The sequence below is a fragment of the Euleptes europaea genome, chromosome 5, assembly GCF_029931775.1.
Source record: "Euleptes europaea isolate rEulEur1 chromosome 5, rEulEur1.hap1, whole genome shotgun sequence".
Taxonomy (NCBI): Eukaryota; Metazoa; Chordata; class Lepidosauria; order Squamata; family Sphaerodactylidae; genus Euleptes; species Euleptes europaea.
In genome coordinates, this window is record NC_079316.1 from 80869167 (window position 1) to 80882783 (window position 13617).

Below are 13617 nucleotides of genomic sequence, written 5' to 3' on the forward strand. Positions count from 1 at the left end.
GTTCTTTCCAGTCATACATCATAATGCAGTCTCCAGGCAAAACAGAAAGTTATTGGGTAAAATATGAGAGGGACCAGACCTTCTAGAACATTTTCTTTTAACAGTGTTTTGCCTAGGGTTGCCAGGTCCCTTTTTGCCACTGTCAGGAGGTTTTTGGGATGGAGCCTGAGGAGGGCAGGGTTTGGGGAGGGACTTCAATGCCATAGAGTCCAATTGCCAAAGCGGCCATTTTCTCCAGGTGAACTGATCTCTATCAGCTGGAGATCAGTTGTAACAGCATGAGATCTCCAGCTAGTATCTGGAGGTTGACAACCCTCATTTTGCCAGATATTGCTGGATAGTGCTAGGGAGTGACAACATCCTTTAATTATCGAGATTCAAATTGGAAGACTGGACAAGATATTTGCTGCAAGAACACGGACTTCCGTAGTTTACTTTAGCATTAGTTGATGTTGGTTCTTGTAGGTTATCCGGGCTGTGTAACCGTGGTCTTGGAATTTTCTTTCCTGACGTTTCGGCAGCAACTGTGGCAGGCATCTTCAGAGTAGTAACACTGAAGGACAGTGTCTCTCAGTGTCAAGGGTGTAGGAAGAGTAATATATAGTCAGAAAGGGGTTGGGTTTGAGCTGAGTATTGTCCTGCAAAAGTATTGTCCTGTAAGTATCAAGATAATGTGCTAATGAGGGTATGGTATGTTAATATGGATACATTCAGGATACAATGGTTCCATATTAACATACCATACCCTCATTAGCACATTATCTTGATACTTACAGGACAATACTTTTGCAGGACAATACTCCGCTCAAACCCAACCCCTTTCTGACTATATATTACTCTTCCTACACCCTTGACACTGAGAGACACTGTCCTTCAGTGTTACTACTCTGAAGATGCCTGCCACAGTTGCTGGCGAAACGTCAGGAAAGAAAATTCCAAGACCACGGTTACACAGCCCGGATAACCTACAAGAACCAATGAACTCTGACCGTGAAAGCCTTCGACAATATTAGTTGATGTGTTTACAAGAACACACCATTTACTCAGCTAACTGGTTCTCTCTATACGGTACAATTAAAGGGCAGCTACACTACATCAAAGTCTAAATGAAACGACAGTCAAAGAGAGGGAGGGTGGGTTTCTCCGAGCATGTCAAACAGGGTTTTAAACAACCTGTAACTAGAAACAGAAAAACAGATAAACTGCCGTTGCAAAATGGTAAACACTTCTGGCATCATATGATTGGCAGATGAACCTCAGACATTCTCATCTTTTATTGGCAGGAACCAAAAAATGCATGAAATATCAGTAATTGGACGCAAAATTGTCTTTGGTGAATAATCTGATGAATAAATTAACCGGCTAGTGTTGTCATGGCAATGCTCCATTTTCAGCATATTTCCAGAGATTTAGTGTGTCTCTGATTCTCCTCAGTGCATGTCAGATCTACATAAAATTTCCACCCCATTAATCTCAGTCTAAGTAATTTACTCATCTTGACAGGTAACTGAGAAAATACCAGGCAATTCTTCATGTACTGCTTCTCTGCAATGGGTATTCATTTCAACAGCATCTGCATGTGGGTGCAGTTTGTTCTCCATAAATTCAATTGACCTTGTGAAATATTTCAAACATTTCAGGTTTTGAATCTCAAGGCCGAATTGCCAGTGAACAAAATACAGATCACATATTATTCATCAAATTATTCATTGAATAATTTTGAACAGCAAATATGTTCTGAAGCTGCGACCAGTTCAAGAACAGCATAAAGAGATGATCATTTACACCGATAAGACAAAATGTTAAGACTGGAAAAATGATCAAGACATTTTTCTCTGCAGGGCAGCAGCAATGTTAATTGTTATTGCCAAAGCTTCCACCAGCTTTTGCAGACACTTTGGTTAGTTACACTTCCATCTGCCAAAGCTGAATACTGAAAAGCACATAAACCAGCCACAAAAATACAAAACAACTAAGTTACAAATGATCGTGATTACCTGTGCTGTGAGGAGGGGCTGGATGTCTTCCACTTCAATCACCACATCTCGACGAGGTGCAGCAGACAGGAAGCTAACTATAAATCAAACATTTGTGAAGCTTAAGAACTTGTGAAAGTAAGTTTGTAATTTTTTTCAATCAAAATTTTTGCTTTTGTTCCTCTCATTTCCTTGTGTTGACCTTTTACTCAGATTAAAATTAAAGGTTCCCTGTGCAAACACCGGGTCATTCCTGACCCATGGGGTGACGTCACATCCCGATGTTTACTAGGCAGACTATGTTTACGGGGTGGTTTGCCAGTGCCTTCCCCAGTCGTCTCCCCTTTACCCCCAGCAAGCTGGGTAGTCATTTTACCGACCTCGGAAGGATGGAAGGCTGAGTCAACCTTGAGCCGGCTACCTGAAACCAACTTCCATCGGGATCGAACTCAGGTCGTGAGCAGAGCTTGGACTGCAGTACTGCAGCTTACCACTCTGCGCCACAGGGCTCCTTTTACTCAGACTGCCCCCCCCATTTAAAAAAATCTTACTGAGTTAAGATTTCATTAATATTAATTAAACCTAATTAAATCTGCTAGTGAACAAAACAATAGCTCTGAATAACAGAGTTTACTTTCCTTATTTTTTAGATACTAAACGTGTCACATCATAGAAGGAGCTTTTCATAATGTCCGACAGAAAAGGCAGCACGCCTCTTCTAAGATGGCAGCTTCTACCAAGAAATGCTTGTAGAACAGTGATACTCATTTATTAATTATTAGAACCAAACACATAGCTCATATAATGTTCAGCAATCGATTTTACTTTGTGCATAATGTAGCTCACAGGCTTTATATTTGGGTTTTTTTTCTTTCTATTTTGGGGTGGATATGATATTATGTATCTTTTTTTGTAGTATTTATATTTGTATATCTCTTTAAAGATGGTGCCTACCAACTAGAATTCTTACATAAAAAATAAGTAATGAGGGTTTTTTTGTTTTGTTTTTACAAAATCTACTGTAGTCCTAATGACTGTGTATGTTTTTCCAGGAGACTGACAAAAACTATATCATACTGTGGCATTCACAGCAAACATTTCCACACGTTGCAAAAACATAATGTTCTTTAACCACCTTGTTGTTCCCTCAACATTTTACCTTCTGCGATGACAGGTTTGTTAAAATCAGAACTTCCAGTCACATCAGCAGGTCTAAAGGTATGGAGCACAATCCACTGAGAAGATTGTGTGTCCTCCATAAACCAGGAGCTATGCATGAGTTCAATTGTGCTGATTCATTTCAGAGGCCCCTTATGTTGGAGATGTTCTCAATGGACTGTGCCCACAGCAGTGAGGCTAAGCCTTTATCTTTTATGGGAACTCTACCTTTCATCTGAGGCGCAATGTCTTCTTTAGTAGCATAAGGATCACAGCGAAAATGCTGCAGTAAATCAATGGTACATTGTCCCACGATAGGTTTACGGCCAAATTGCCTGTGATCTACCACTTTAAGAACTAAGGATGGAGTGTACAGTTCCTCCTTGGGCAGCAGCTGGTAGTAAAAGAAGAAGAAGAATGTTGCTTATATTTCTTATATTTTAAAGCAATGAAAACATGCACATAACAGGATACTTCCATTTTGTAAGGAATATAGAAGCTTTCATAATTTTGGAGCTTGTAGTCTGTGAGTTGTAAATGCAAAGAAAATAATGCTCTCTTTCCTTCTCTCTAGGTTAATATTTCTAGTTCTCCTTCCATTTGCTTAGGCAAAACTCCCAAATCATACACAAACTGCTCATCTTGCTGCGTAATTCATTACAAGTGCAAAAATGGAGTTTCTTTGTTGTAGGTTTTTTGTGTGTAACTATGAAGATTACACACAGACTTGTTTTTAAGTACTAAAGAAGTGGGAATAACCCATTTCCATCTATGGTTGCAAAGAGAAACTTGGCCACAGTTCTTTGCTTAGTTCTGACCTGCCCCTCTGTGCATGCAGTTTGTTCTAGGATGACTGTCATGTAGGCAACCCAATAACTAGAGCAGAAGGGGCAGAAGTATATCCACACCCTTCTACATGTGCGTGCTGAGTAAAAACACATGCATGTGGGATACAAATGTTTCAATAAAAATTACAAATTAATCGTATTAATATATTCATTACCAATACCAAAAGTCTACTGAAGACCTTTGCTACAAAATCATTAAGCATCGTACCACTTTCATGAAGAGAACAGATCCTGGAAAGTTTGGTGTCTTCTTCAGGTTTTTAATCACGACAGATTCCACCATCTCTCCTCCACACTCTACAATAAGACTAGGGGATGTAACAGAAGCCATTTGGTAGTTTTTCATGTTGCGTAATCCCCAGGCAAGGATCTGTTTCAAACGCACACAAATATAAACCATCATACCAAAAAGGAAAATAAGTCTACAGCATAATCAATTTAAGAAGTTATGAACAAGAAGGAAAAAGAACTACCGTAGGCATACTGACACTATTTGAAAATATTAATGGACGTTTCCTGAAAAATACATCATGCATTCTACAACTTATTTTACCTGTTAAAATGGAAGTTTACTTAGAATTACAATGACTTTTAGCTGCAGGATGAAACTGAACACTTGGAAGCTTTGGGGAAAACCATTTCCAGATAAAGGGCATTCAAACAAATACAATACCTTTATTGGCATATTGGAATAATAAAACATGCCGAACAGCGGGCTAAAATAGGCTAAGGTCATTCTTATTATTCATTAGTCGTGATAGTTTATCAATTAAAATTGAAGTTCTGTGAAGTGCTTAATCTCTCTTGAACCGGATGATCTTTAAAGATTCTCTCACTGAGGGCTGTAGCTAAAAAGGAGGCTACTAAAGCAGTGAGGTTCTTGGATAAAGGACATTCAATTGTATATACTACAATTATTAGTATGCATACTGTCACAGGAGCATGTTTGTGTCATAGCAGCCAGTGTGGTGCATTGGCTAGTGTAGGACTAGAACTGGGGAGTAATGTTGAACCATGAAGTTCACTGGCGGGTATTTTCAGCTGGTCATTCAGCGGCAGTTTGGAGCAGTGAACTCTGATCTGGAGAAACGGGTTTGATGCCCCACTCCTCCACATGAGCGGCGGACTCTAATCTAGTGAATTGGGTTGGTTTCCCCACTCCTACACACGAAGCCAGCTGGGTGACCTTGGGCTAGCCACAGCTCTCTTAGAGCTCTCTCAGCCCCAGCTACCTCACAGGGTGTGTGTTGTGGGGAGAGAAGGGGAAGGTGATAGTAAGCTGGTTTGAATCTTTTTTAAGTGGTAGAGGAAGTCGGCATATAAAAACCAACTCTTCTTTTTCTAACCTACCTCCCAGGCTTGTTGTGAGACTAAAATGGAGAAAAGGAGACGTCTTTATGCCCCCTGAATTCCTTAGGACAGTGGTTGCCAACCTTTTTTTCCATTTGTGTATCCCTTGGCAGCCCATTTTCATAAACTGTACCCCTCATATTAACAACATGTTTGTAATTAATATAGTTGCTGTTATTTCAAATGCCTTTTCCTGCCATTTTTTTTTTTTTTTTGCATACCCCTAGAAGTCCTGGTTCATACCCCTTGGGGTAAGTGTACCCCAGGCTGAGAACCACTGCCTTAGAAGAAAGGTGGGGTATAAATGAAGTAGGCAAAGAGGCTGGTTCCGTAACAGAACCTGTCCGGTGACCAGATCAGATAAGAAAAGGATCAGAGACTTATCATTTTAAAAAGTATTGGGTTTGGATGGGTGTGTGTGAAGAAACCCCTAATATAAGGCTATATTATATATTAGTGTAAATATATTAAGAATTTATACAGCATTCTTCCCAAATGCTCAAGTAGTTTACATATATTATCTCAGTGCTAGCCAACAGCAATATCCAATTCCAGTGGTCTTCAATATTTTCAGACCTGGACTCACTGATCAAAAGAGCCACTGAGCTGCAAGAACATGACAGAAAACCATGAGCATCATGGCCAGGATGACAGGAAGCAGACCAAAACAGCAGTGGACAGGAAGAACTAGGAAGGATACAACAATGAACACGCTAAAGGTAACAGCCATGGAGGACTCCTCTTCATCAATGAACAACCTCATCTTGCTGTCCTGTTGCTCCTTTCAGCTGAACAGGATGAAGACAGGAGGCATGGCACCCTAAGCATCTTGAGCAATGGGCTGAAGACCACTGACATAGTAGGTTAGCAGGCCAGTACTATTGATGCAGGGCTAGAAGAAATGGCTTGCCTAGATTCCAACAAAGAACATCACACCTTCTCTCTCATGCTATCCACTGTTAAATGGCATGTTAAATTCCTGCAGGCACACATGTCTGTGAATTCGAAGACTGTGTAGCACTTAAATGAGATCTTTCTTCCCCTTTGTGAAATCATAGATCTAGAAATTCTGTCAGGAAAAGCACAAGTTTTTCCTGACTCAAAGTAGCAGCTGTTTGTGCCACTGATTTACATATGGCTCAATGTCATGAGCTAGTGCTTGCTCTTGTGCATGCAGATGTGTGAGATGTTATTAGTCCTATTAAACCTGTGGCACTCCGGATTGTGGCAATTTGTAAATAGTAAGCATAATACCTCAATAGCAGTCAGTTGAACTACAGGTCTAATTCCTTGTGGTACCATATAAAGATTTGGTGCTCTTTGTGAAGGAAGGATGGGAAGGTTGGAGCCGTCCTGTTTAGAGATATTGAGAAACAGATTTGTCATTTATATTAAGCCTGAATCATATACAGTAATCAACACCTCAAGACGCCATTAAGCATTCTGAAGTTATACTTTTTAAAAAATAGTTACCTTTTCCCTCAATATAAGCTCAGCTGCCAAAAGGACATCTCCACAAGCCTTTCCCGCATTCATAACTGGATACCAAAGAAGCTTAGGACTGATGTCAACTTCAGGATTGAGTTTCACCATCGGAGAGCAAGAGGTTCTTCCCAAAAACTCATCTTTGCCCTAGACAAATGGATGAATCCTACATGATGAACTTGTTAACAACCAGCCATTATTAAAAAGATTAAGACAGAACTCATAAATTCTGCCACTTACCACTTGATCACTGTCAAAGAGTTCTACAACCACAAGAGGAGGGTTTTGTGCTATCATTTGGGGTTCTCCATAGATTTCAATTTCATCAAATATGAGGGTATGATCCCATGTGGGGTTCAGTGTTGAATGGATTATCTCAGTTGTTTTACTTCGATGGAGGAATGAAACATGAGCATATGGATCTAAAAAGATGACAGATTCATATTTTAAAATGATATTTAAAATTTCATTTAATTCCATTTGTATAAGAATTCTCTATAACCATCAAACCAAGGCCTGGAAATGTGCCTAGATGTTTCATTCCAATCCAATAAAATCTGAACTGATTACAATGAAAGTAGCAATTACTACTGTGTATGAGTTCCATTACAGTGGTCTTATCCACTGATGCGTGGTGATTCTTTTCTCTTCTTTTCTTGCTTAGGCCTGTAGTCTAAGTTGGTAGAGTACTGCAAACAGCACCAGCAATATCCTTGAAATCCATGATTTAAACCTCAACTCAGTCATCATCTCAAGGCAAGCCACTGTCTTTCAACTAACTCCTCAACTGTAACATGGGCTTAAAAATACTGATCTTATCATAAGTGTTTTGGTAAGGATTACTGACATAATAGGTGTGAAGTGTTTTGAGCACTCAGGAGCATCCCAGTAGACTTACTAGGCACTATCAACAGCAACAGTTTGACTCATACCTGCGGTTAAGCATATAGGGCACTGCCCTGGCACAAGTTATGGCAATACGCAACATGAACAGCAAGGCCACGACGTTGTGCTGGCAGAGCATCATGTGTTGCCTCTGGCTGACAACAGACATCAACATCAGATGAGGTTCAGCAATTCTATACACAGGTGGCAACAGTCCAAAAGTGATAGAGAGGAGACAGGGATCATAATAAATCACATGTGTAATTTGGCCACTGTGTGAACAGACTGCTGGACTTGATGGGCCTTGGTCTGGTCCAGCAGGGCCTTTCTTATGTTCTTAAGTTATGTTCACATGCCACCCTAAATGGTTTTGGTCACTATGAAGTCTTCTCCTTTAGGCCACATGGGGCACTGTAGTATATGGTTGTTATAATGGCAATACATCAAGGAGGCAACAATGGATGACCTTCTTCAGTAGCACTCTATGATGCTACTTAATTTTGTGCGTAGCATACTCTAAACCAGCAGTTCCCAAACTGTGCTCCAAGGAGCACTTTGGCACTCCACGAAACATTTCCTAGTGCTCTGTGAAGAAATTGGAAATAAAAATACTACTGTCATTCGGTTTAGTATATAGGTGCTAGATGAAAATTAGTGCTCCGTGACTAATTTCTCTCCTGAAAAGTGCTCCATGACTCAAAATGTTGGGAACCGCTGCTCTAAACCATAGCAACTGCCTACACATATGACCTGAGGTGACCCACTGGATACATCATTATTTATTTACTTCATTTATACCCTGCCTCTCTCCCCAATGGGGACCCAAAGTGGCTCACATCATTCTCCTCTCCTCCATTTTTATCCTCATAACAATGAGGTAGGTGGGGCTGAGAGTACATCATTGGCCCAAGGTCACCCAGCACAGTTCCTTGGCAGAATGGGGATTCAGAGATTCAGACATGAGTCTCCCAGGTCCTAGTCTGACACGCTAGCCCAGAGGTTCCCAAACTGTGCTCCGTGGAGCATTTGGCACTCCACGAAACATCTCCTAGCGCTCCATGAAGAGATTAGAAAGAAAAATACTACAGTCATTTGGTTTAGTATATAGGGACTAGGTGAAAATAAGTGCTCTGTGATTAATGTCTCTCCTGAAAAGTGTTCCATGATTCAAAAAGTTTGGGAATCTCTGCTCTAGACATTACCCCACACTTGGCTCATGTCAGAAGGATACACTTGAGGCACAAGATACAAACAGTCATTTCTCCCCAATGGGGACCCAAAGAGGCTCAACTGAAGGAAATCGCCTCAGGGTGGCTTAGTTGCTCTCCTGTCAACACCAAAATGAACCATTCCACCCTCACAAGAGCCCTCTCATTCTCATTATCTCAGCAAATGTGGGGTGGGGACCATGTTCCACCCTCAGGCTACTAAATTACAGAGACTCACTACCATTAAGGGTGAGATCAGCTGTCTGGGGGTAATAGTCTCCTTCCATATCTTTCCTTTGTACATCTTTGCAAGACATCGAGACTCTTTTCTTAACTGTTTTATGACACGCAAACATCTTTATTGCACGCCATGAAATTGTTGACACAGAAGTGACAATTCTGAACATTCAGTTTACAGAGCCACTGACCTTACTCTGTATTCAGCAGAGTGACATATGCAGCGCATTTTATGACTCTTATCTTATGAACTTAAACAGTGAGACTGAATATGTGATCGTCATTGCTCTAAACTTTGCTATTACATTTACAGTATTGTATCACAACCATTCCTTGATTCCCTTTTCTGAAGTACTGTACCACAAATAGAAAGAGGTTATTCCATTTAGTCCAAAAACAATGAATACCACAAATTTAACACACAGATCGAGCATGGGACTAAATCATGCTTATTTATTTATGGCCTCCTTTTCTTCTAAAGAAGAGGGTAAATGATTAAAGGGTTCTAGGCCTACGATTAGAAAGACCTCTAAATCATCCGGGTCTCTGAAGAAGGTATCTGATTATGGTTATTAGCATTTCCTGTACAAATTGCTGTTACATAGGGCCATGAGCTGTATAAAAGGTTATCTTGAGGTCATCTTCACAGGCCTCTAAGGAGGAATGTAATGAGACCAAATAAAAGTTTGATTTTATTTTTTTCTGTCGCTTCGTTATTGGAGTAAAAAAAAAAAAGTAAGGGAGTTTGGGATCTGAATGGAGAACTGTCTCTGGTTCGAGTGGCTGTTCCAGGTTTTGACCATATGAAACAATTTCCTCAGTAACTACTGTAGTGGTTACACGACAGACGTTGTTGTATGGGATTTAGATATTACTAATGAAAAATACTGTTCTTCTATATTATGTGTACAAAGAAGCATCTTATATAAAATTTGATAATAGCAAGAGGAAACCAGGAGGAATAAATGGCCATGGTTTTTAAAAATTAGCAGAAACCTACCAAACGTCCATCACTGCAGTCTGTATTGCATTCAACCCTGTATATGCTAATATTTTATCCATGAAATTTTATGCACATTATAATATTCTATACATGAAATATGGGTTCAAAAATCAATGCAGTTGCAATGTGTAGATCAGAAGTTCCCAAACCTTTTGAGTCATGGAGCACTTTTCAGGAGAGAAATTCGTCACAGAGCACTAATTTTCACCTAGCACCTATATACGAAACCGAATGACAGTAGTATTTTTCTTTCCAATCTCTTCATGGAGCACTAGGAGATGTTTCACAGAGCACCAAGTGCTCCACGAAGCACAGTTTGGGAACCTCTGGTGTAGATTAATAACCTTTCAAAAGAAAAACAAATGGTAATGTAGTAAAATGTGCTTGGTTGCAGCTTAACACCCTGTAATATCCATTGTCCTTTATAATGATTGGTTCCATTCACAATGACTGTCACAATGTGGGCTAGGCAGAAAGAAAGGCTTCTGGCTGTCATTGGCTAGATCTTCCAGCAGGCTCTGGCTAAACTTCACTGGTCCCACAGCATGGAGCCAGCATGGCATAGTGGTTAAGAGTGGCAGACTCTAATCTGGAGAACCAGGTTCGATTACCCACTCCTCCACATGAAGCCTGCTGGGTGACCTTGGGCCAGGCGCAGTTCTCTCCAAACTCTCTCAGCCCCACCTACCTTACAAGGTGTCTGTTGGGGGAGGGAGAGGGAAGAGAGAAGCGAGGTAGAAAAACCAACTCTTCTACATGTAGAAATTCATAAGAAAGGAGGTACGCTAGCAAAAAGGGTATAAGGAAAGAAAGATGGAAGGTTAAGAGGTCTAGAGATAGGACGGGAATAGAGGCAGGTTTGAGGAGCAGTATGAGAAAAAGGAAAACTTGGGCAGAGAGAAGAGAATATGATCAGCAACTGCAGAAGCAAGACTAAAGTTCTCAAACTGCTCACCACCCAGATCTTTGGCTGCAGGGATCTCATTGCACAAGAATGCAGCAGATAAGCTCAAACTACACCAATCATGATTCAAGCAGTTCGATCACTATAGAGAAGGAGCAGACTTGCTTTTACAGATGCCATGTGTTCTTCAGATTTGATAGTTCCACCACACTTTACCTGAGAAACTGTCTTTGTCCAAAGCTCTAAGATTTCGTGCTTGATAGATGTAACACCGAAGGTGGTAACTGAAGACTCCTTAAATAACAATAATATAGTGTACATTAGATGGCGAAAGCCCTGACCTGGATGGCCCAGGCTAGCCTGATCTCGTCAGATCTCAGAAGCTAAGCAGGGTCAGCCCTGGTTAGTATTTGGATGGGAGACCACCAAAGAACACCAGGGTTGCTGTGCAGAGGAAGGCACTGGCAAACCACCTCTGTTAGTCTCTTGCCATGAAAACCCCCCAAAAAGGGGTCGCCATAAGTCGGCTGCGACTTGACGGCACTTTACACACAGACACAGATGGTGAAAATGTAATAATCGCTTTACCTTTTGTCCTCTATCACCTTAGTTGTTTTGCTCTACTACCCGACCCTTCTCTGTACTACTGTTGTGTCAGTTTATGGCTACTGTACCATCTCTGTCTACTTTGCTATAGTTTGTCTGCCAGTGTGGTGTAGTGGTTAAGAGCAGTGGTTTGGAGCGGTGATCTGGAGAATTGGGTTTGAGTCCCCACTCCTCCACATGAGCAGTGGACGGACGCTAGTCTGGTGAGCTGGGAGACCTTGGGCTAGTCACAGCTCTCTTGGAGCTCTCTCAGCTCCACCTACCTCACAGGGTGTCTGTTGTGGGGAGGGGAAGGGAGATGCCAGGGACAGAATGTGGTACCTTCTGCATGCAAAACATGTGCCCTACCCGGAAGAGGCAACCTTTCTTCTTGAACTTACTGCTGAAGTTGCAAGAGACTATTGGAGTGTTTGCACCAAATACACGTTTTGCCGAATCTTTGTCCTTCTCCGAAGCAGTGTCTCCATCATCAGTACTTGTATCTGCTCCCTAAAAACGTATAAAGATAAAATATATTTATATCATTATATAAACATAAATATAATGATTATTTATATAAATACACCTACAGAAAGCCAATTTTCAGCTCCTCATTTTGCCCTCCCCACATTCTAAGAGTATTTCTTAAGGATTTCTGTACTGCCAATAAGGTCCAAACATCTGGGTGTGTGTGTGTGTGTGTGTAGGGGTACATTTTTCTAACCTGGGGGTCTAGGCTGCAACCCCTTTACCATGAAGAAAAACAGTGAGGCTAAATCATGAGGATATTTATGGAAACACTTCCCTGCATCTATGACATGTACCTATATAGAGTGTCCAGATTTTGTGAGATTTTCTGGAGCCAATGCGAAGGAGAAAAATAGCACTTTCAAGTGAATTGTCCTATTTATAAAACATCAATAGAATAATACCTTAGGACCAACCAAAATGTTACAAAAGAGACAGCAAGCTTTAGGCAACTTATTATGTTAAACAAAAACAACAATGTTTTTTTTTAAAAAAATGAAGGAGCGTGTTTGGGGGCATTAGAAGAAAAGCCCAGTGCGGCACATAGCATCATTTCAGAAATATACAAACTGTCATTTCTAATTTCAGAATTCAAACAGAACCTTTTGTGTCATGAGTGACAATATGCGTATTACACACCTGTGATGGGATCATAGCATGATAGAGGGGACAACATATAAAGTTTGTACTGGGCTGTAAAAAACTATGCTTGGGCCTTGACTGCCAATTATTTTATCTGGATTTACAAGTCTATCACAGCGTAATAAATCCCAAAGCTGCAATCCAGCGGTTCCAAGGCGTACATGAAATTCAATATGCCCAGAAGCTTCTCCATTATCTTCCATCGGCAGTATAGTCAGGGCACTCCCATAAAAGAGAACGGAGAGTCCTTGTACATGTGGGATTTTGCCCACACCTCACACATCAAGCTGGCAGAAACTGGCCTTCCCTGGCACTGCTGCTGGGTCCAAGCCAAGCTGCTCTTACAGCACTGGGAGGGGCCATGGCTCAGTGGTAGAGCATCTGCTCGACATGCAGAAGGTCCCAAGTTCAATCCCCGGCATCTCCAGTTAAAGCAGTGGTTCTCAACCTGGGGGTCGGGACCCCCAAGGGGGTCGCGAAGTGTTTTTGGGGGGGTCGCCGTCACTGTCCTGGGACAGCCCCCATCCTGGGCTGTCCAGGACTAACCCAGACGCCCTGTAACCCTGATCCGTCCGTGAGGGCATGGAAGACCCCAAGCAGAGAGGTGAGGAACTGGCCGGCCGACAGCCAGAAGGAGCCGGGGTGCAGAGACGCGCCGGCGTGCCGCTGCACACCAGCTGTAGCCCTGCTGCCCAGCTGAGAGGCGGGCGGGCCAGCCCCGGGCGCAGTCGCACCTGTGCCGGGCGGATGATGCGGCAGGATGTGTGGGAGGCCGAGGAAGCTCCCCTGGCTCGGCCAGTTCAGGTCT

The 13617-nt window shown here is 41.7% G+C and overlaps 1 protein-coding gene across 2 annotated transcripts in view; it reads right to left on the reverse strand.

Moving 5' to 3' along the window:
* MYOF (myoferlin) overlaps window positions 1-13617 on the reverse strand; it is a 121186-nt gene that overhangs the window by 23045 nt on the left and 84524 nt on the right. For both annotated transcript variants that reach the window (XM_056850039.1, XM_056850038.1), the window contains 8 exons: window positions 12041-12149; window positions 11271-11348; window positions 7058-7239; window positions 6806-6964; window positions 6587-6685; window positions 4191-4352; window positions 3363-3528; window positions 1998-2074 (listed from right to left, as the gene is read on the reverse strand). In XM_056850039.1, the coding sequence (XP_056706017.1) occupies window positions 1998-2074; window positions 3363-3528; window positions 4191-4352; window positions 6587-6685; window positions 6806-6964; window positions 7058-7239; window positions 11271-11348; window positions 12041-12149 (1032 nt within the window). The remainder of the gene's footprint in view (window positions 1-1997; window positions 2075-3362; window positions 3529-4190; window positions 4353-6586; window positions 6686-6805; window positions 6965-7057; window positions 7240-11270; window positions 11349-12040; window positions 12150-13617) is intronic.